At 32.2% G+C, this 22198-nt stretch overlaps 2 protein-coding genes across 2 annotated transcripts; both read right to left on the reverse strand.

Moving 5' to 3' along the window:
* Positions 1-1485: 1485 nt before the first annotated feature.
* On the reverse strand, positions 1486-13823 carry LOC110603269 (nonsense-mediated mRNA decay protein 2). Its single transcript, XM_021740969.1, has 4 exons — positions 13682-13823; positions 9443-9768; positions 1989-2258; positions 1486-1551 (listed from the first exon to the last, which is right to left on the reverse strand). The coding sequence occupies exons 1-4, from the start codon at positions 13821-13823 to the stop codon at positions 1486-1488; spliced, it is 804 nt and encodes a 267-aa protein (XP_021596661.1).
* On the reverse strand, positions 13741-18403 carry LOC110603792 (protein ROLLING AND ERECT LEAF 2). The gene is made up of 4 exons (XM_021741709.2): positions 17084-18403; positions 16386-16549; positions 15482-15705; positions 13741-14690 (listed from the first exon to the last, which is right to left on the reverse strand). The coding sequence occupies exons 1-4, from the start codon at positions 18279-18281 to the stop codon at positions 13886-13888; spliced, it is 2391 nt and encodes a 796-aa protein (XP_021597401.1). The 5' UTR covers positions 18282-18403; the 3' UTR covers positions 13741-13885.
* Between the last annotated feature and the right edge of the window lie 3795 nt (positions 18404-22198).

Consider the following 22198-nt stretch of genomic DNA (forward strand, 5'->3'; position numbering starts at 1 on the left):
CTTGCTCTAGATGGGTTATTTCATACCTGTTAAGCCTGGTTTTGCACATACGTTGTAAAACATATACATATACAGATCATGTACCCAAACCAAAAAATTACAGCACAAAACATTACTAAGTCAAGCACAATTCTAACTAAATATACAACTGATGCATCTCTTTTATAAATACATGTCCACTCTAAACTATTACAAGTCTCAGTTTCTCTTTCTGACCTCTTCTGGACTTTCCCTCTGTACACTGTACACTGAATCCTGCAAGACTGGGATTAAGGGAGTGGGATGAGCTCTATAGCCCAGTGAGTAGAATAATAAAATCAGTCATTCATAACATATGATCTTATGGAATGCGTCATAACACAGACAAGCCACATCAAGAGTAAACCTGTCACCACATAGCCTCAGTAACTTCTGTGCCAGGGCGTAGAATCGAGCACCTGGTCTTCCTGTCATATATGTATATGTGTATAACACCTCTGTACTTACCATTGCCAGGGCGTAGTCAAAGGCTCCTGGTCTTTACTATACCTGCCAGGGCGTAGTCAAAGGCTCCTGGTCTTAACTCAGAGACTATGGGATCATTCAGCATTTACTCACACCAACAATTAACAATGCAATGCAACATATTCGTGAATACTAATGCAGTCAACCTCTTTGCATAATCATGATGCATGAGATATGCTAAAACATTCCATTGTGTCATTAAAAGCACTAAGTTTAGTTCCACTCACCTCTGGCTCTGGACTGACTCTGCAGGTTCAGTAAACTCTGGAGCAGTACTCACTGCTGCTCTCTCTGGTTCCTCTGGTCTGTATAAACACATAAAGACTTAAATGAGGGACCAAACTACCTTACAATAACTCTATTGATCTACCCAAGAATTCCCTTACTCTTACTCTAAAACTCATGCAAAACATACAAAAGAAAAGCTGAACAGAACACTTTCGGCGGCAGGTTCGGCGGCCGAATGTCCTCTCCAGAGACGAAACTCAAGCACCTTCGGCGGCACCTTCGGCGGCCGAATCCCCTAAACAGAGCCGAACATGCAAAAACACTCGGGGGCAAGCTGTGGCAACCAAGCCACCATGCAGGAGGTTCGGCGGCCGAATGAACCTTCGGCTGCCGAACCTGAGTTCATCCAGAACTCAGCTTCAACGGCAAACCATCTCCTTCTTCCCTTCAACTTCTCAAAACATGCATACTTCAACTATTCAACACACATATACTCAAGTATATGGTCACAGGGGTCCAAAACTAGCTAATAACCCCAAACAACAAAACAAACATAACACATAAACACGTATACATGCCTAAATCTTTAAAACTCCCATTAATAACCTAAGCATGCATCTCCTTCCTTTATCCCCATAAAACTTTCAGAAAACATATAACAAGGTCCAGATCTTCCCTTACCTCTATAAACAGGAAGATGAACGGTCTGAATCCAAGGAAAACAGATCTACTCTTCTTCAACCTCACTAACTCTCAAAAGCTTAACTTTTGCTTCAACACTCTCACAATCTCTTGAACACTAGCAAACTCCTGCATGATCTGCTCAAACTCAGCAAATAAATCATGGGAGACGTGGCCAAGCTTCTGGCAACAAGTTGGACATAACACCTGTCCAAAATGCTGACTAAGGATGCCCAAAAGCTGGCTGGCCAACTCAGTTTCGGCTGCCCAATCGCATGCAAAACCATGCAACATTCGGGGGCCGAACTTACCTTCGGAAGGAGCACTTTCGGCGGCCGAACTTACCTTCGGCGGCCGAACTTGGCTCATCTGCCTTAGGTCATTTCAACTCAAAACTCACTTCCATTAACCTTAACACATCAATACAAATCACACCACTTAGTAAAACATAAATTCTACCTGTTTTATAGAATTTCGACACCCCGGATTCCACCAAACAACAGGAATTCCGGTGCCGGACTCTAGCCGGGTATTACATATATGCGGAAAATTGTATAAATTTGGACATATATTACCTCTTCTTCATCCTCGTCATCGTCATCGTCGTCTCCGCCTTCACCATCGTCATCGTCGTCTCCGCCTTCACAATCGTCATCTTCATCGTCATCCTCATTGTCGTCGTCCTCGTCGTCATCCGCCGACTGAACCGGTGGCCCTCTGGAGGATTGTAAGACCTGAACCTCATCGTCTTCGTCGTCCTCGCCCCCCTCATCATCGTCTTCGTAGTCTTCGTCGTCCTCATCTTCGTCACTGTCGTCGTCCTCGTCGCCATCTTTCCGATTCGACTATGAGAGTGTGGAGAGCCCAGGGGAGGTGGGGGGAATCGGGAGATTGGAGAATGTGGAAAATGGGATGGAGGGGTTCGGCGAAAGGTATGGAGGGGGTTGGGGTGCTGGCCTGCTGGGTTGGGTTGGGTTGGGTTGGGTTGGGTTGGGTTGGGTTGGGTTGGGTTGGATTGGGTTGGGTTGGGTTGGGTTGGGTTTGGTTTTTCAGTTTGATCGGTTATTTAACATATTTAAACCGAACCGAATCGAAAACCGAATAATTTTAAATTTACTAACCGAACCAAACCGATCTTTCCGACTAACCGAACTGATAAACCGAATTTAATCGGTTCGGTTCGGTTTTTCGATTTAGACCGAGAATTGCTCAGCCCTATTTAGAAGTATCTCCGCTCTTTTATATAAAATAAAAATAAAAATAAATTTTTAAAAGTAAAATGGGTGATATCTAAATAAAAATAAAAATAAATTTCTAAAAGTAAGATGGGATGATATCTTTTTGAACCAGAGGTTTTAAATTCAGAGTCCTAAGTATGAAGAACACCTTTAAAAATAAAAATTTTTAAAAGGAAGGCGCGAAACTAAATTAATTGAATTAATAAATTTCAAATATCGAATGGTTGAAACTAAATTAATGCATAATCTTTATTTGTTTTGCAATTGTATTTGCAAAATATTTTATGCAAATATTTTCTTTCTAAAAATAATTTGATTATTTTTTGTAAGAATTTTTTTTTAATTTTTCTGAGTGCTTTAAATATCCAAAAATATTTACTTAGAAGATATTTGCATTGAAACAAGTGGATATTAATTCTTTAAATTTTGATGCAATTATTCAGATTTTCAAAAAGTAATTACAATTTCATGTGATTTTATTTGGAATCCTACAAGCAATATATTTAGCTTTTTGTATTCTTTATATATATATATATATATATATATATATATATATATATAGTTTTAATAAAAATGCAGGTCTATTTCTGAATCTAGTGTGTATTTTATTTTAGATAAAAAAAATCACAAACCTTTAACAGCTAATTCTTATTAAATATTATGCAATAGTTATAATTAAAAACTTATAATTAAAAACCTATAATAAAATTTCCATAAATTAAAGAATAAAAAATTGTTTTCTTTCGAAATTTCATTTTAAAACGTGTATAGAATATGTACTCACATGCGTGACTTGATAGTAAATGCATTTCTTAATTTTTATTCTCCAATTTTCATTTAAAAAGAATTTTGAATATCAATAAAAAGAAATACAAAAAGCAGTGAAATAAATTAAATGTATAAAATATATAAAAATATTAATTTTATTATCATATGGAATTATACATACGTGCGATGGAATTGAATTTTCATAATAGATAAAATTGAATCTAATTTTGATAATCAAGTCTTAAAAATTAGATTAAATCGCAAACTACATAAATGATTTGGCTCTTAATGATAATTGGCGAGTTTAAATGCTTTACAATGTTGCCCTTTAATTTATCATTATAATCAATATAAAGTATAAAAAAAAAAAAAGCATTGACAAATTTTTACATAGTTAGTGTGTAATAATTTAATTTTCAGATAATAACAAAAAAACTTTATTTTTTCAAATTTTTGTAATTGCATCGTTATTTTTTTATTAATTAAATCTAAGACTTTTTTTACATTACTATTTATATTTAATTTTAGTCTTTTCAGGTAAATAACTAATAAAATAATTATGTAGGATGATACAAAAACTGATCATATCATAGTGTAATTTTACGTATATCCTTTTTTTTTCAAAGCAAAGGGGGATATCATCTCAAATAGAGAGACAATTATACCTGATAAATTCTCTAGTCAAAGTATGAGCAGTTAGAGTAGTATTACGACGAACCCATCTAACAGAAATATCGGTTCTAAAGTCTAACAAAAATTTACAATCATTCAAAATCAAATTCCTGCATAAGATAATTTGACAAAAATGCTCCTGAAGTGCCTGTCTAAACCTAGGGCTGTGCAATCGGTCGGTTCGGTTCCGAACTGAACCGAACCGATAAAACCAAAAATTGAAATCTTAAAATTTTAAAAACCGAAAAAACCGATTATGAAGATATAACCGAATCGAATCGATAAAAATCGGTTCAGTTCGATTCAAACCGAAATCTGCTGGGTTGGGCTTGGGGCCGAAAGGGATGGAGGGGTTGGGGTGCTGGGTTTGGGTACGAGAGGCCAGAGGGAGGGCTTGGGCTTGGGCTTGAGCTTGAGCCTATCCACTAAATCGGTTTTTCGGTTTGATCGGTTATTTAACATGTTTAAACCGAACCGAACCGAAAACTGAATAATTTTAAATATAATAACCGAACCAAACCGATTATTCTAAAAAATCAAACCGAAAAACCGAAATCAACCGGTTCGGTTTGGTTTTTCGGTTTAGACCGAAATATGCTCTCCCCTATCTAAACCCCTGCATAAGATAATTTCGCAAAGATACTTCTCCTTTCTCATCTCTCGAGCATAAATCATTAAAGTCTCCCAAACAAAGTTAAGGAAGAGAGCTTCTACGAGATAAAGCTAAAATAAGGTTCCAAGATTGACGTCGTCGTTACGATTCTGGAAACCCATAATAACTAGTAAACCTCTATTGAACATTACCTTTCGAAACAACTAAATCAATAAAATTTGAAGAAAAGCCAACCACAATGAAGAGGAAAGTGGCTCAGTTTGTGTCCGCATGTGAGGTATGTCAGAGGGTGAAGTTAGAATACCAGAAGCCAGCTGGGATGCTCAACCCACTACCGATTCCAGAGTGGAAATGGGAACACGTGGCGATGGATTTTGTGGTGGGGTTACCAGCAACGTTCAACAGACATGACTCTATATGGGTAATAGTGGACAGATTGACCAAGTCTGCTCACTTTATTCCTGTTAGGAGCAGTTACTCTGTGGACAAACTGGCGCAGATATACATGGAAGAAATTATCAGGCTGCATGGGGCCCCGGTTTCTATAGTTTCAAATAGGGGACCCCAGTATACCTCCAGATTTTAGCGGAGTCTGCAAAATGCCATGGGCACATGGTTAGACTTTAGCACTGCTTTCCATCCACAGACTGACGAACAGTTGAAGATGACCATCCAAACTATAGAAGACATGTTAAAGATGTGTGTGCTAGACTTTGGTGGTTCTTGGAGGCAACATCTACCATTGGTAGAGTTTGCCTACAATAACAGTTACCATGCTAGCATTGGGATGGCTTCTTATGAAGTTTTATATGGGAGAAAGTGCAAGTCACCCGTCTATTGGGAAGAAGTGAGAGAAAGGGTTTTAGCAGGGCCATAATTAATAGAGATCACCAGCAGGATAGTGCCTATTATCAGAGAGAGAATCAGAACTGCTGTAAGTAGGCAAAAGAGCTACGCAGATGTCCAAAGAAGACAAGTTGTTTTCCAGGAGGGAGATATGGTGTTGCTTAAGGTGTCACCTATGAAGGGAGTGATTCATTTTGGAAAGAAAGGTAAACTAGCTTCAAGGTACATCGGGCCCTTTGAAATCCTGCAAAGGATTGAGAATGTATATTACAAGTTAGATTTACCTGCTTCTATGGAGAGGATCCATCCGGTTTTCCATGTTTCTATATTATAGAAATTCGTGTCAGATCCGGGCAAGATTCTTAATGCACCTAATGTGGAGATCCTAGGAGATATTACCTATGTTGAGCAGCCAGTTCGGATCGTAGACACGCAGATCAGAAAGCCGAGGAACAAGAAAATCTCGATGGTGAAAGTTCTTTGGAATCACCACAATATGGAAGAGTGCACCTGGGAGACCCGGGAGTCGATACTTAAGCAATACCCCTATCTCTTTTAAAGTAAGTGTAATATATTTTCTTGTGTTTTCTTGATGTATATGTTGTGCTTGTTTGCTTTGTTGAACATTCAAGGATGAATGTTCTTAAGGGGGGAAGAATGTAATACCCGGCTAATCTCCAGCGTTGGAATTTTCACTTTTCGGCGGAATCTCCATCGAAATCCGGAATCTCAAAGTTGGAATCTTTAGAAGGGTAAAATAAGGTTTTCATAAAATGAATTTTGGTTTTATTGTTTGGAAATTTTGTTAAGGAAATAAAAGAGTTTTAGTGGAATCCCTAGGTTCGGCCGTCGAAGGTGGTTCCTCCAGCCTCCTATAAGAGGCCTTCAGCCTGAAAATGAGAGAGTTTTCTCTCCATTTTCGGACAAAGGTGAGTCCATGCCCTTCCTTTGATATTCTTGCTGAGATTTCTTCAAATTTCTCCAAGAATTCATAAGTTTTCCTTTGTTTTTGAAGATTTGAGCTTGAGTCTAAAGTTTTAAGCATTGGAGACCTTTAGAGATCGATTTCCCTCATCTCCAAGTTGGGTTGCTGTAACCTTTGTATCTCCAAGAGGTAAATTTGAATCTTTGCTTTTCTTTTGTTTTCTAAAAGTTTTTAGCAAGTTTTAAAAGGGGTTAAGGGTTCTTAATACATGAAATGATTAAACCTAAAGTTTTAGGGCTTGTATTAGTTTTGATGACAAATGCTTCCTCTTGTGTTTTTGTTGTTACTTGTTGGGGATTAGGCTAGTTTTTATGTCCCTTATGCATGTTTGAGTGGGTATGGATGTTTATGAGTTGTTGGGTGTGAGGATCGGAGTGTTTGATGGCTGTGAGCATAGGGTAGAATCGGGCTCTACCTTGCTGGAGAACCCAGGTTCGACCGCCTAACCTGCTTGTGGAGGCAGCCTTTTGGCCGCCTAACCGGCCTCTGAAGGTTCCAACTTTCAGATCTGTGTGGGGTTTAGGCCGCCAAACCTGCCCCCGAAAGTCATTGACTTTCGGATCTGTGTGGAGTTTAGGCCGCCGAACCTGCCCCTGAAAGTCACTGACTTTCGGATCTGTGAAGGACCTTCAGCCGCCGAACCTGCCGCCGAAAGTCCCCTGCCCAGCCTTCCCCTGCTTGCTTTATATACATGTTGTGGTATGTTTTAGGGGGTTCTTAGAGAGTTATTTAAAGTCTTGTAAAGGTTATGTTTGGTTTCTCATTTGAATCCATCTGTGTAGGATCGGACCTGAGAGATCGTAGAGACCTGCAGTGAAATAAATGCGTCAGTGTTAGGCGAGCGTCAACCAGAGGTGAGTAGAACTGAATTGATCTATTAATTTAAAGAAATCAAACCTTTTAAGCATGCTCACGAATGCCATGTATATGCATTAGGTTGCTTGCATTAGAAATCACGAATATGATACATTGCATAATCTACTGTTGTTGTAGATGGATGTTGGATGACCCACTAACCTTCGAGTATGATATGTTATCACAGATATGGAAAGACTAGGGCTGCCCATTCTATGCCCCAAACCAGGGTTGTCCATTCTACACCCCTGGCATTATGGATATGTGTGATATGTTTAAGAGAAAGCCCTGAGAAGCACCCGTCGTGGGCCGGGCACTATTAAAACTTGTAGAGGGTTACTGATGATAAATCCATCTTGATGTGAATTGTTTATGCGGTAATGCATTTCATTCGATCATATGTTTATTAAACTGTTTTTATGTTCTGCTCACTAGGCTATTGTAGCTTATCCCTTTCCCCTAACTCCAGGTTTGCAGGATCAGAGTTAGCTCATGAGAGTCGGCTAAGTTGCTGGTATAGTCCCTTGTAATAGTATAGATGTGAACATGTATTATTTTATGGTTGTAGAATTGTGTTTTGCCCTAATTTTTGTCATTGTAATCCCTGTTTACATGATTTTTATATAAAAGTTTTAAGTATGAGTTATGTTTGAACTAAGTTCGAGGCATGTGATGTTTACCATACTAGAGCATTTGATGAGGGCTCTAGTATGGGTTTATGTTTTCAATTTTGATGCATGCATAGGTCGAGCCTTAGTTCATGGGATGTTTATGTTTTTGTTATATCTTGTGATCATGTATGGGATTTTATCAGATATAACAGGATGTACAGTAGGCTTGCTACGGGTTCCGACGACCTTAAGTCGATCTGAATCCTAGCGCCGATAGTTGTCCGGTTTCCGGATCGTTACAGATCTAGAATTCCCAGCAAGTCCTTGACTCCTCGAATACAATAGGATTTCACATCTGGTGAATCCTTTACCTCCTCTTATTAAGACCATAGAATATTCCTGCAAATTATGACCTTCGCTTGGAATATGAGCAAATATATTATGTTAAAAGGAAATAGAGAAGATATGAGTGAGAAGAAAGATGGAAAAAAGAAAAAAAAATCAACAATGGGCAAAAGAAAATAGAGAATATATGAAAGAGAAGAAAGATGGAGGGTTAAAGGGGTTTTAACAAGTCCATTAAGGGTATTTTTGGAAAAAATTCTCACCTCTTACCTTTTGACTCTTTGATCAAACGGCTATTTTGGACGAAAGGACTACGAATTTGGACGTAAGAGAAAGTAAGAGACTTAAGTATTGGATCGCTAAAATAGAAGGACAAAAGTGTTAATTACGTTAAATTTTAGGGACTAAAAAATAATTTTTTCTAATAAATATAATTTATTGGAGAAAAAAAAGTGAAGAAAATAAATAGTAATGCTGCAAGATTCTATTGGGTTTCATGATGTTGTCTTCCACATGAGAATGGTAAAAAGATTTTTTTTTATAAAAAAAATGTAGAAGGGAAAGATGCCAATGAGCAGCTTGTTGATCTACTTGTGGGCAAAGTAATAAGAAAAAGGAAATAGGAAACACCAAACGTTCTCTTCTACTCTTGAGAAAGTGAGATAACTTAGCTTCAACTAATTAATATAAAGTCAAATACAAGATGGTTGAGATGTCATTACACTAAAATATAATTAATTAAGTTAATCCAAATTAATATATCTTTAAAATTTTTTATCATTAATTGATAGTTAATAAAACTTTATTTTATATTTAAATCATTTTATCACCTTATTATTTATTAATTATAGAATTTTTGTCTATAATTTAAATTTATATATTAATAAATTATTTATATTTATAAAAATAAATATATAAATATATATAAAAATAATTAGAATGGAAAGAAACCTAAAGAACAATCATCCACAAGATATAGCTATACATAAAAACACAGGCTTAAATTTGTATATACGATATGAACATACTCAAGGTTAGAGATCAAACTGAACAAAAACTTTCATCATCATTATCAAACTCCTCGAACACATCTAACACTAGAATTCTTTTGCAAGATTCTTGAAGGATCAGCAAATCTAGCTGAGAAAGAACGACAAAGATTATCAGGCTCTGCCCATCCATTTCCCTGATCGAAATTCTGAGAATACTCATCTGGATCATAAGCAGCCTGCAATGTAACAGGAGCACTGAATATTTTCTTCTTCTCCCTATAGATTTTTCTCCAAAACTTGTTATGCCATTTGGGTTTATAACCACCAGCTTCTTCATCCTTTTCGCCATTCGCTTGCAGTTGGCTTCTACCCAGATAGATAGTTTCTCTGCACGATGAGTTTCGCCAGTTCTTGAAGCTCATTGCCATGGCTGAAAGAGAAGATCAGAAGTAGCAGAAGCTATGCAGCTGAGTTGTTGAGGATGAGAAGCATTATATAAAGAAGATGATTGTTGTAGATAACAGATAATTAATCATTTCTGAAAGAGGATTGCATATTTTTTAGGTGTAGAAATGAATATATAGATGCTTGTTGTAGACTGGCTTGGCTTTTTTGACTGGAAAAATTGTGACTCGGCTTATAAAGCTAGCTTGGCTGGCGGCTATTATTATATTTAAAACGTGGCGTGAATGTGGTTAGTCTTTGGTTTAGATAATAAATTAGGATTAAATAATATGAAAAATATTGAATTTTAACCAAAATAATTGAATTAGCTGATGAAAAAAGAAACCAATTTATTATTTATTTGAATAAAGAGTCAGAGCCGTCAGGAGAAGAACAAAAGGCTGTGTGGACGTCAAGTGGGGATGGGTAATCAAGCACTAAGCACTGAGTAGTTAGTTTTTTTGTAAAACAAAATCAAGAAATTTTCAATTAATGTTCAGAGAATATTACTACTTTATCCGTGCCGCTAGTGGACTGAATAATTTAATTAATGAATATTTTAAAAATTTCACTTACACTTTTCATCTACAAGTTTTTTAAAAATTTATAATTTAATGGCGAAATATTACTATTATTAATAAATAAATTTTTATATTTTTAAAATTTTATTAAAATATTATTTTATTTTTTATAAATAAAATAATTTTTTTATCTATTTCTACAGTTAAAAATATAACAAAAAATTAAATTATCGTCTCCTTCTCTTTTTCCTTTTCTTTGGATCTTTTTCCCTCTTTTTCATTGATTTTGTTTTTCCTGAGAAATTATCATTATTTTTTTCTCCTTCTTCTCGTTTTTACTTTTTTTTATCATCTTATTTTTGAAAAAAATAAAAGAGATTACTTTATTAATAAAAAAACAATAACAATATTTTAATAGATTTAAAAAAAAATAAAAATATTTTAATATATCTAATAAAAAATAATAACATTTTAATAGATTTCTAAAAATATAAAAACTGATTTATCGATAATGATAATATCCAAAAACTAAATAAGAAATTTTATTTGAGGGTAAAATTAAATTTTAAAAATTTTATATTTCATCTCTCATCTATTTTTAACGGAAAAGAGAACGAAATAATTATTTCGTTAATAAAAAGAAAAGATAAGAACGTTTTAATAAATTTCTAAAAATGCAGAGATAGAATTATTGATAATGACAATACTTAAATATTAAATAGTAAATCTTTATTTTTAAAATATTAATTACCAAAAATGAACAAATTAAAAAAGTAAATAATTTTTTACTGAATTAAATCATTTGAAAGACTAAACAATAGAAGTAATAACTAATAATATTAGATATGACACTAACTTAATTCGAAATTAAAGGATTTTGATCATTGTTGGGCCTAGTACCCACCTGGACCGAGTCGGGCCCACGAAAGCATATCAGACCCAGAGTTCGGAACGCCCCTAGGCAGGCCTGTCCAGCAGTTTAGGTCTGGGTCCCGGCATGCATGGCAGGCCGAGTCGCCCGTGAGCTTAAATCCAGTAACAAGGAAGCCGGCCCGATGATGGGACGTGGTGAGAAACAAGCAGGCCCAGTCCCTTCGCAACTAGGGGTGAGCAGTATTCGGTTCAAACCGAAAAAAGTGACCGAACCGAACTGATTTAAAATTTTAGTTCGGTTTTTTATAAATTTCGGTTCGGTTTGGTTTTTAATTTCAGAAATTTTGGTTATTTCGGTTCGGTTCGATTTTGATCAGAAAAAAACTGAAAAAACCGAACCGATTAGTGATAATAATATGTTTTTTCAATAATATAGAGAAATTAAATCATATTAAAATTAAAATATTTTAATTAAAATTTAAAATATTAAAAATAAAGTATAAAAATAAAAAAATTATTAAAAATCGAAATCGATCAAATCGAATCGAATCAGATCGGTTCGGTTCGATTCGGTTTCTGACCAAAATCAGTTCGATTCGATTTTCATAAACACTAAAATCTCGGTTCTCAATTTATTCGATTTGGTTCGGTTTTAAACCGAACCGACCGAATGCTCACCCCTATTCGCAGCTCTACTCGTATGCGTATTGGAAAAAATTAAATTAAATGGCCGCCTAATATAGATACTGCATGTACGGGTCTACCCGACAGAAACAGATGTCACTGTAGCAGAGAGACCGTTAGGCGTCTCTCATAAGAAAGAAAATGGATAAAATAAGGAATGATACTCTCCTCTAGGACAAAACTTACACAACCACTGTAAATCCTACATGAGATTTAATTTAAAATTAATTTTTATATGTATGTCATTATCTTACCAATTAGATTTTGACTTAAAGACATGAATTGATCCACTAATTCAATACTGAAAAGCTTAAGCTAGTCACAAACTATGTCATACATGATATATTTGAGCCAACATATTTATGGCTTATATCTATATAGAGAACATAGATTTATTTTTAAAATATAAAATTTAAATTAGTAAATATTAAAATATTATGACTTTAGAATTGGGAAAACAATAATTTATTAATAAATTTGCTTATATAATATCAAGATAAGCAACGTGTTGCTATCATCTAGTGTTATTTTATTATTTTTTAAATAATTAATATTTTTATTTAATATATTTTGACATAATTATTTTATTTTGTCGTGTTGATGTTAAACTCTTTATATTTATATATGTCAACATGATTAGTCGTTTTTATTAATTAATTGATTGACATTTAAATAATAAAAAATAATAAATTATTAATATATATATTCTTAATTATTTTAATTTATTTTATTTTATTATCTCTTAGAGATCAGAACATATATCAATTTTGTATTTATTATTTTATATAATTTTAATATAACTATATTTATTTTTATTTGTTATTATAAATTTTTAATTTTAAAATTTTCTCATTAAATGTAATTTAAAATTATTGAAACTAAAATTTTAAATTATTAAATTTAAGTAAATCTATAAAAACATTAATTATAATAAAAATATTATTATTAATTTTATAATTTTATTTAATAATATATCAGTTAAATCTCGATTAAACCTTTAATTTATTTAAAAATATTAGATAAATTTTTATTTTGTAGATTTAAATAAAAAAATTGCAGTATTGGGTTGGAGGCTCAGCTGGTCATAGACAGTGCCACAGTTGTCCAGCTGAAGAATTTGCCAGCGAAATTTAGTAAACAAAATTTTATTAACGGTCAAGTAAGGCCGCCGAAAAGAGTCTATTTTTGCGGGCGGCGTGTTGCCAACAGTCTATACATTTATACGTGTTCTCATTTCTTTTCATACAATACTTTAAATTATGCGAATATAATTTTTATTTTTTTTCAATTTTTTAAAAAATAAAAATTTAATCATCATATGTATATTTTTTTTCAATTAAATTTTCAATCCTTCAATCTAATTTTCTTAAACTCTTAAAAATAAATGAAAAATTATTTAAATTCTGATCAAATAAAATAATTTTAAACCCTTAGATCTATTAAAAATTAGGTATTAAAGGTTTAAGAAAGGGCTAGGTTGTCATCTGAGCAATATCTAAATTGAAATTTAAATAATTAATTTGATAAACCAATGATGGTGCTTTATATTGCATGATTAAATAAAATAATTTTATAAAATATACAAAAATAAATACAAATGATTATAATTTTAATTAAATATTTATTTTCTGAACCATCGATTAAATAAAATAATTTATAAAATATGTAAAACTGAATAAATATTATTAAAAATAATCTATTTTATATTTAATAAAAGAGATAATTATCAAAAGATCTGTAATTTTAAATTTATTATATTTATACTGTATACTATTTTTTTATCAATTAAATTCTGATATTTTAAAATTATTTTATATATACAGATTTGCCTGCTAGGAACACCAATATCAGCTTCCAATCCATTCTTCACCATGCACAACTCTACAACAGCAACATTCATAAGCATTGAGAGAAAAATCTTTCCACATAAGAAATACAGATTGCCAGCATACTGGAAAGGCATATCATCTCAGATAAGAGGCATAGTTAACTTTGAAATAACTTAATAACTGGACAGAGTTTACATCATTGAGGACTATGAGTTGAATTCTGCAACTGAGTGAGGCCCCTCAATTTCTCATAAGCATCAGAACAGGCATGAGCATAGTCCGACATAGCTCGGAATAGCTCAGGCAACCGAAGCTTTAGAGTTCCGAGCGACTTTTCTCTCACCTGAAGGCAATGTCTTTGATGAGCTTCAACTTCTTCTTCCATTCTCTTCTTCAAGCTCTCCACTGCAAATTGCCTCTCTGACATAGGATCACTGGAATTTGCGTCTTCACCTCTTTCAGCATCTGTTTCATCAGTTGGAGTTCTCCGCTGCATGTACTTCTGATACCATTCTTCAAACGCCTGATTCTTACGAAGAAATTCCTTCCGGGTTTCCTCATACTTCTCCTTTAGCTTCAGCTCTTCTTCCTGATGCAGCTCTATTGTCTTTATGACAGCAGCAAAGGATGCAATTGCAGATTTGGCCACCTCATCTGGAAGCTTTTCTAGATAGTCATGCCATGAACGGAGAAGAGGTTGGATAGGGGGGTTTGGGGATTTTGGCGGAGATGATATTTTCTCTTTCAAGCTGCTTTCGATTGGGATTAGATTTAACTTCAACCAGTTGTTAAGAGTTTGAATGTATTGCTTTTGATGGGTCACCAGCTTTTCAAATTGTAAATGCCATCCTTGCACTACATTGTAAAGTTGTTTGGTGCGCTCATGATGATGTCTCGTAGTTTCCTTAACAGCCTGGCTGACATCAAGGGACTTAAGGTCCATAACAATCTTCAGCTGGCTGTCATGATGCATGCACATATTGATCCACATTTTCGCCATCCTGCATTACAAGTGTGAAATTTAATGATTTCCATTCTAGGTGTATTATGGCAGTAGAAGTAGAGATCAATAGATAAGCTAATGATCATGTTTGTTTTATACTCCAGAATTACGCCAATCGCCTAAATACAGAAAAGTTAATGATGATTGTGTAAAACAAGTGAGTGAAGCAAGAATAACCAGCAAAGATTTATGAGATTAGTCCCATTAAGGTTAAGGGTTCTAGGGCACGAATCTATGAAAGATGATGTGCTGGTTGAGCTAATTCCTTTTTAATTGCAAACAGAATTTGATCAAATGACAAATAGTATGCAAGACCAAAATAAATAAACACCAGTTATTAGAACTTGCTTTAGATATTTCGCATCAGAAAGATAAATTCACTAGGTAAAGCATGCAAAAATCAGAATTTTAACATTTAAATTCTTGGAAAAGTTTTTAACCCCAGCTCTAACGAAGGAATACAATAAGATTCAAGGTTTATGAACCCTTCTAGGCAACTTTACTTCCCATTTTTACAACTTTATATTAACAGCTATTCACTTATGTTACAATTAGTATCTGTGGTGGAACACACATCAAACATTTACCACAAACAGAGATTGTCATTTTGTTACTTCAGCTTCAATCAGGTATAAAAAGAAAATATCCATGTTGGATTTAGGCATGTCCAGATATTTCTACATCTAAGCCAACCAATATAGCACAGCAAAAAAGAAGCCATAGTGCAATAAAACCAGTATGGGTGAAAATCGAATGTTTTCTTAATGGCTTTTTCTAACATAAACATACCCGTCAACCAGATTAACAAGTTTTGGATACAGCTGCTTGTCACGTATATCATTGACTTCTGAAACGGTAGAGTCTATCGATTGCATGTCAACTATATATCTCGTATGCAGATGACTTACAGCTGCTTTTGTTTTTTCCAAGGATTCTGCACTGGCACCACGCTTCTTCTGCCTATTTAGCTGAGCCACCTTCTTCTTATACTCAAGCTTCATAAGCTCACCTTGCTAACAACATGAAGCAAAATGTACTAAGATTCAGCAAATGATCACAGCGCTCATCAAACAATACATAAAAAGTAACAAGCTTTGCACCATTTTACTTCACCAGAATGCATTAACCATCTATAATTCCAGTTCATGAACCATAAATCTATGGGCAATCAAGAAATGAAGCTGAAGTTTCTAGCCTCCCATTACCAAAGAGAGAAAACTCCAAATTCTGTAGATATGGGGTCTTCATCTGCTATTAAGAAGCATTAACTGTAATGCTATGTTACTTGGACTCAGATATAGGTGCTAGAAATGGGTGCATATCCCCATGTCTGATTTGTCCAGTTTCTGAATAAAAAATATGGGGATATGAATCTAAATTTAGACACGGGTGCTTGGATATGTTATATTATATAAAATAAATTAGAATAAAAAAAACATATAGCTATATAGTAAATAATTATAGCATAAATAGATGATCAAATACAACTAAATACATCATCCAAAATACAACCAAATATTTTATCTAAATACCTTGTCCTCATTTGGAAAGAAAAAAAATGCTCTATTAACTATGTCTGAATATGTCACTCAAGTGTTTGAATGCACATCCAGGTCATATCCCATAAAGTGTAGTGTCGAAACGGGTACAACATGGCAAAATGAAGAGTCAGAGTATCATAGCTGTAATGTACCTTTACTTCATCATAGAGCTTTTTTTCCCATGCTAACAACTTATCCAATACAGTGGCATGAGTCTCATAATCTTCAGAATCAAGTTCATCCTTGCCACCTTCACCTCTGAATGACCTATTCCACGTGATGACACGCATAACTCTAGCAGAATGATCAACATATCCTGTGTTGAGAAGCTTGTGTTGTTAGTAAAAGACCAGATTAATACAACAAACCCTCCCCTTAAGTAAAACTCAAACTGAAAAGAAAAAATCTTGGCAGAACAATCACACACTTCCCACTGTCTAAGCTGAATGATACTTGATAGATAACGCTTTCCAGTTCCTAGCTTTTGAAAAGGGAAAAGCAAAAGATCTGAGGTTCTCTACAAAAAGTTCGTACATAAAAATGAAGATACTCATTAAAAGCCCACTTGACATAAAAAGCAGATACTATCATTCCCAATCAGAATTCAAAATGTTCACATATTCTATAGCAAACAAGAAAGTGCAAATACTTTGAGATTCAATTTTCTTGCACATTAACGTGTCTACGCATTTTCTACTACCAACAACAAGAAACTGCAAGAATCCAAAGTTTCTATAAAAGAACATTTTAAACAAATCACATGGATCCATCAATGTTTCCCTTCAAATTCAAGTTAAAAATCAAACATAAGAACTTGAAAATAATGCATCCCAAAGTAATCCAATTATACCTCTATTGTCTGCATAATTGGAGTGGTAATGCAAGCGAGTGGCCTCGAGCATCTTTGAAACCTCCTGTGCACTTTCCGATGCTTTCAGGAAATGATCATCAATCACGCCCAAAACCTGCATTAAATTCACAGTTGGAACTGGAACCGCCTTCTTCCCAGCCACTTCAAAATCAGGAGGTGCAGTTTTCGAATGCGCAATCTGTTTCTCCGTCTTAGTCTCCTTCCCCTCCTCCTCCTCCTCCTCCACCACTGTAGCCAAGTGTTCCGTCGATTTTTCTGGCGTCTTCGGTTCAACCCCATTGATTTCACCACCATCGGGATTCTCAATGCCACCAAATCGAACGCCCACATCCTCAACACTGCCAAAAGTATTGCCGTTTCTATTGGCGTCAACTTCAGGTTCCAACGATGGCCCTGGCATATTGTCCACCCTAAAGAAGTAGTCCCAAGCCATATTCTTGGCCTCCGGCATAGGTGGCACGGCGTGATTTTCTGGTGTCCTTGGTGGGGACCGCGGCGTTTCGTCCGGTCCCGCCATACCATTAGATGGGCCCGGCGACCCGCTTAAATCTTTTTTCTTTTTACTCTTATTGCCATTATTTCGAGCTCCGTGATCTAATTCAAGTTCCTCTTCCTCTGCAGCAGCAACAGAATCGATTTCTTCCCCCACCAGTCGATGCGGCTTCATGGGAATCGCAGGCATGCTCAACGCGCGGTTGATGGGACTAGGAGAAAAATTAGGTGGCGGAGGAGGAGGAGGAGGAAAGCTCTCCATGGACGGCGGAGGAGGAGGGGGAGGGGGAGGCGGCGGCGTCTGAGAAATGGGTTCATGGGGAGGTTGCTGGAGGTGAGCATGGGGCTCTAAAACTTCACCTTGAGCATAATCACCAAGAGCAGCACCAGTGTTCTTAAGAGAAATAGCAAACCCAGAATGACCAGCAGCGAAAGCGTTCCGAGCAGCCACAGCCTCCTTCATAAGAAACTTCCTTTCCTTACACCTGACCACCGATTCTTCATCGTCCACTTTAGACTGAGCACAGCCCATCTCGTGGACTACTCCTGGGCAAATTTCAGCGTCTGGTTTGAAAATTGAAAGAGAAGTGGCACTCGGGTTCAAGAGCTGGTTCGGTGGATGGATTTGGTAGCTCAACACTATAGAGAGAGAGAGAGAGAGAGATGATCTGAGGGTGGAGAGCATGTTATGAGAGAGAGGCGCAGAAGATAGAGCCAAGCTAGTACAGAGGTGTGTGCAGAGTACAGAGATCGCACCGAAGCATGCTTTTGCTGGACTCGTTGAGAGTAGGAAATAGATTGTACTCGCTGGGTTTGGGTTTCTTTGAGAGTGAGTCTAGCATTTTAAATTAACGGTCACATTTTTTGAGGCAAAAAACAACGTCGTTTTAAGCGGGGATTTATCAAAACCTCACTGATGGTGTCGGGCCTTTTGTGTTAATTGATAGATGGCATTCATGCCACTTTTTTTTAATATTATTGCTGTTTTATGATGCTGTGGTTTTTGGTCTCTGAAAAATAATTATGAGATTTTTTTAAAAATACTTTTTCTATATTTTTATATTAATTTAATTTTTATTCTCTGTTATTAAAAATGTAATTTTATATATTAATATTCTTTATAAATATTTACTTTTAAAATTATATGAAAATATATATAAAATAAAAAACTGATTAAAAAAGTGAGTTTAAAAATTTTTAGTTTAATTGATTTTTTTGAATTTTTTGTTTGAAATAATATAATTTAAATTTTTAAATCAAAAAATTTCATTTTAAAAAAATTCATAATTTTATAAGATTTTTCTTTTCAAAATAAAAGTTGTGTGGTTATATATTTTAATTTAAACATTTTAATTAATCTTTTAAATTTGATTTAACTTTTAGTAAAAATTTAGAATCAACAATAAAATTCAGTTTATATATATATAATTCAATTATTCAATGGATCATAAGTTGAAGTTAATATTTATTTAATTGAATTTCATATGTATAAAGGAATTTGCATTGGATAATTGAATTTCACCAGTAAAAAAAAATAAATTTCATATTTTTTTAAAATTATGCTAAATTTATATTAAATAAAATAATACGATAGGATAATTAGAAATGTAAATAAATTAAATTAAGTTATTCGAAATTTAATTCGATTGGACTCGATTTGATTTTTAAATAAGTTAAATTTGAACTTAATTTTTAGACTTGTTTAATAAACAAGTCAAATTTAAGTTGGATAATATTCGATTCGTATTCGTGAATTCGATTTATTTATGAATTTATGAATAAATTTACAAACAGACTTGTAAAAAAGTCTCATTAAACATGCTAAAATTAATATTATAAGAGAAATAAACTCAACTCTTGCATGTATTTTCATAAATTAAACCTAAATTTTAAATTATATATATATATATATATATATATTTATTTAATTAAAATTATTTAATTTTAAATTAAAATTCATTATATATATAAATAAATTAAATTATTTATAAATTATTTAAAATTAAATTTTATAAAAATTTAATTTATCTAAATTAGTTGTTAAACAAATTAAATTTAAACTTATTAATATTTAGTTTAAATTTAAAATTAGTAAAATTTAAATTCGATTGGAATTTAAAAATTTTCTAACAAATCAAATTTAAATTTTTCAAAATTTTTTTTAATGTAAGAATAATAAATCAAAATAAATGTTTAGAATAAAATAAAAAATATAAAAATGTTAAGTGTTTTTTTTTTCCAATTAGTCAAACAAAAATAATTATAAAGAAATTTCATTTCAAAAAAAATTCTAAATTTATTTGTAATAAATTAATACAATAATTAAAATTTAAGAATCTTAAAAATTTCAAACTTAGTTAAACCGAAAAATGAATATTCTACCTAACTTGTAAAATATATCTGGAATATACTGAGAGCGAAAATTAATTAAAGTCACAATAAAAATGTCTAAAAAAATATAATGTGACATGCAAAATAATGTATTATAAGACTACTAAATGCCAAAAAAAATGTTATTATAAAAATTATAATAATTTAAATAACAGATAATTCAACCATGTCAAGAAAAAAATTAATTTTTTAAAAAGATTTGATAATGTATTTTGAGAAAATTTATTTTTTTTAGATATAGCATAATTAATAATTTATTTATTTATTTTTAAAATTTAATATTTAAATTTAATTCTATCAAAATTAAAAATCTCTCCATTAAAAATGTCGTTAGTGACAGAAAAAATAATCGAACTATCTTTTCTATAACCCAATACTTTATCCCTAAAATTTAATTTCTATAAATTTATAGGTTCTCTCTTCAAAAATTAAAGGAAAAAATATATTTTAATCCCTAAAATATTATATAATCAATAGATTTATCTCTTTATTTTTTGAATTCAACACTTTAATCCCTAAAATTTAATTTTGTTAAGCTTCAAAGAATAAAATCTCAACTTAATCTCCATAAATAAATAAAAGTTCCAATAAATTTAAGATTTAAATTCAGCAAAGAGAATAAAAATCAAAATATATAAATTTAAATTATTAAAAATAAAAAGTTAAAACTCAATAGAAATTATTTTTGTAATGCTAACTACTCGCCATTTGAAAAATTTATTAAAATGTCTCTAATATTTTAAAAAGTTTACTAGTTAGTCTTTCAATTAATTTTAGTCGTTAAATATTATAAAAAAAATTTAAAATACCTTTGATATAAAGGGACTAATTAGTAAACTTTTTAATAATTTAAGGGATCAATTAATAATTTTTTCTAAACTATAGGAACTAGATAGTAAAATGTTTAGTGATAAAATTAATAGAAAAATTAACTAGTAGAATTTTTAAAATATTCAAAATATTTTAATATATTTTTCAAATTTGAGGAACTAAATAACGAATTTTTTTATATTATAAGGATTAAATAATAATTTTTATTTTATTATTGATAAAAGTATTTTTGAAATTATATTTATTCTTTTTTTAACCGAGTCAAAATCATTGATTTAACAGAAATTTTTAATGAAAAAATCTTAAATTTCAGTGAAATTAAATTTTAAGAATGAAAATATTAAATTTTAAAAATAAAGAGATAAATTTGTTAATTATTTTATTTTTTATGAATTAAAAAATAATTTTTTTTTTTAAAAAAAAAAAAGAAGAATTCATGAAATATAGGGCTGGAATTCATATAATTCAAATATTTGAAAAGGATGGTTAAGGAAAAATTAGTCAAATTAGGAAAATAGTGAGTATGGTGTTACATTAAAAATATGAGAGATGAGGTCTGAGTGATAAGGATGGCCTAAATAGACCAGCTAATATAACCTAAGTATTTTTAACTTTCGGCTAAAAGGTGGTTGGATTGTTGGTCGTTTAGGCCCAACAAATTTTGTTTTTCTCTTCACAAGTCAACATTCAATTATAGGAACGCTTTCAAACTATTCTAAAAATGAATTTAATTTTAAAAATTAATACCCATATCACAAGTAAATTTAGTTTGATAGTAAATATATTTAAATAAATTTAAAAAATATTAAATTTTATTTTTTTAATTTTTCATTTTCATTTTTTTTAAAAAATTAATAATCATAATTTACATAATAGTTATATATATTATTTAAATTTATTTATATAAATAATTAATATATAAATTTATAGTGTTTTTATATTTTCATTTAAAAACTAGAATTGAAATAATTTTAACAAATATTAATTTTAAAATGAAAAATATATTTTTATAAAATATATAAATAGGTTCAGGTATATTAAAATAATAATTAGATTTGAAATAAATTTAAGTAATTTAAGAGAATTTTTTTCATTGGATTTGGGAATTAGGGAGGGCAAGCAACAGAGCACCGGAGATTTCAACGCCTGAAACGCAAAAAGCAACAACTAAGAAGTGATGCAAATGATTTAATTAATAAAAAAATATTTATTCGTCCCATAGTTTTTATTTATTTTATTTTTTTTATATATATTAAAAAAATAATTTTTATATATATAAAGTTGAACTTCATGTCTTTAACTAAAGTTTATCATTTATACAATAATTCTAAATAGCAATATATTAAAATATATTTAAAATAATAATATATATAATATAAT

The sequence above is a fragment of the Manihot esculenta genome, chromosome 16 (genome assembly GCF_001659605.2).
Source record: "Manihot esculenta cultivar AM560-2 chromosome 16, M.esculenta_v8, whole genome shotgun sequence".
Taxonomy (NCBI): domain Eukaryota; kingdom Viridiplantae; phylum Streptophyta; class Magnoliopsida; order Malpighiales; family Euphorbiaceae; genus Manihot; species Manihot esculenta.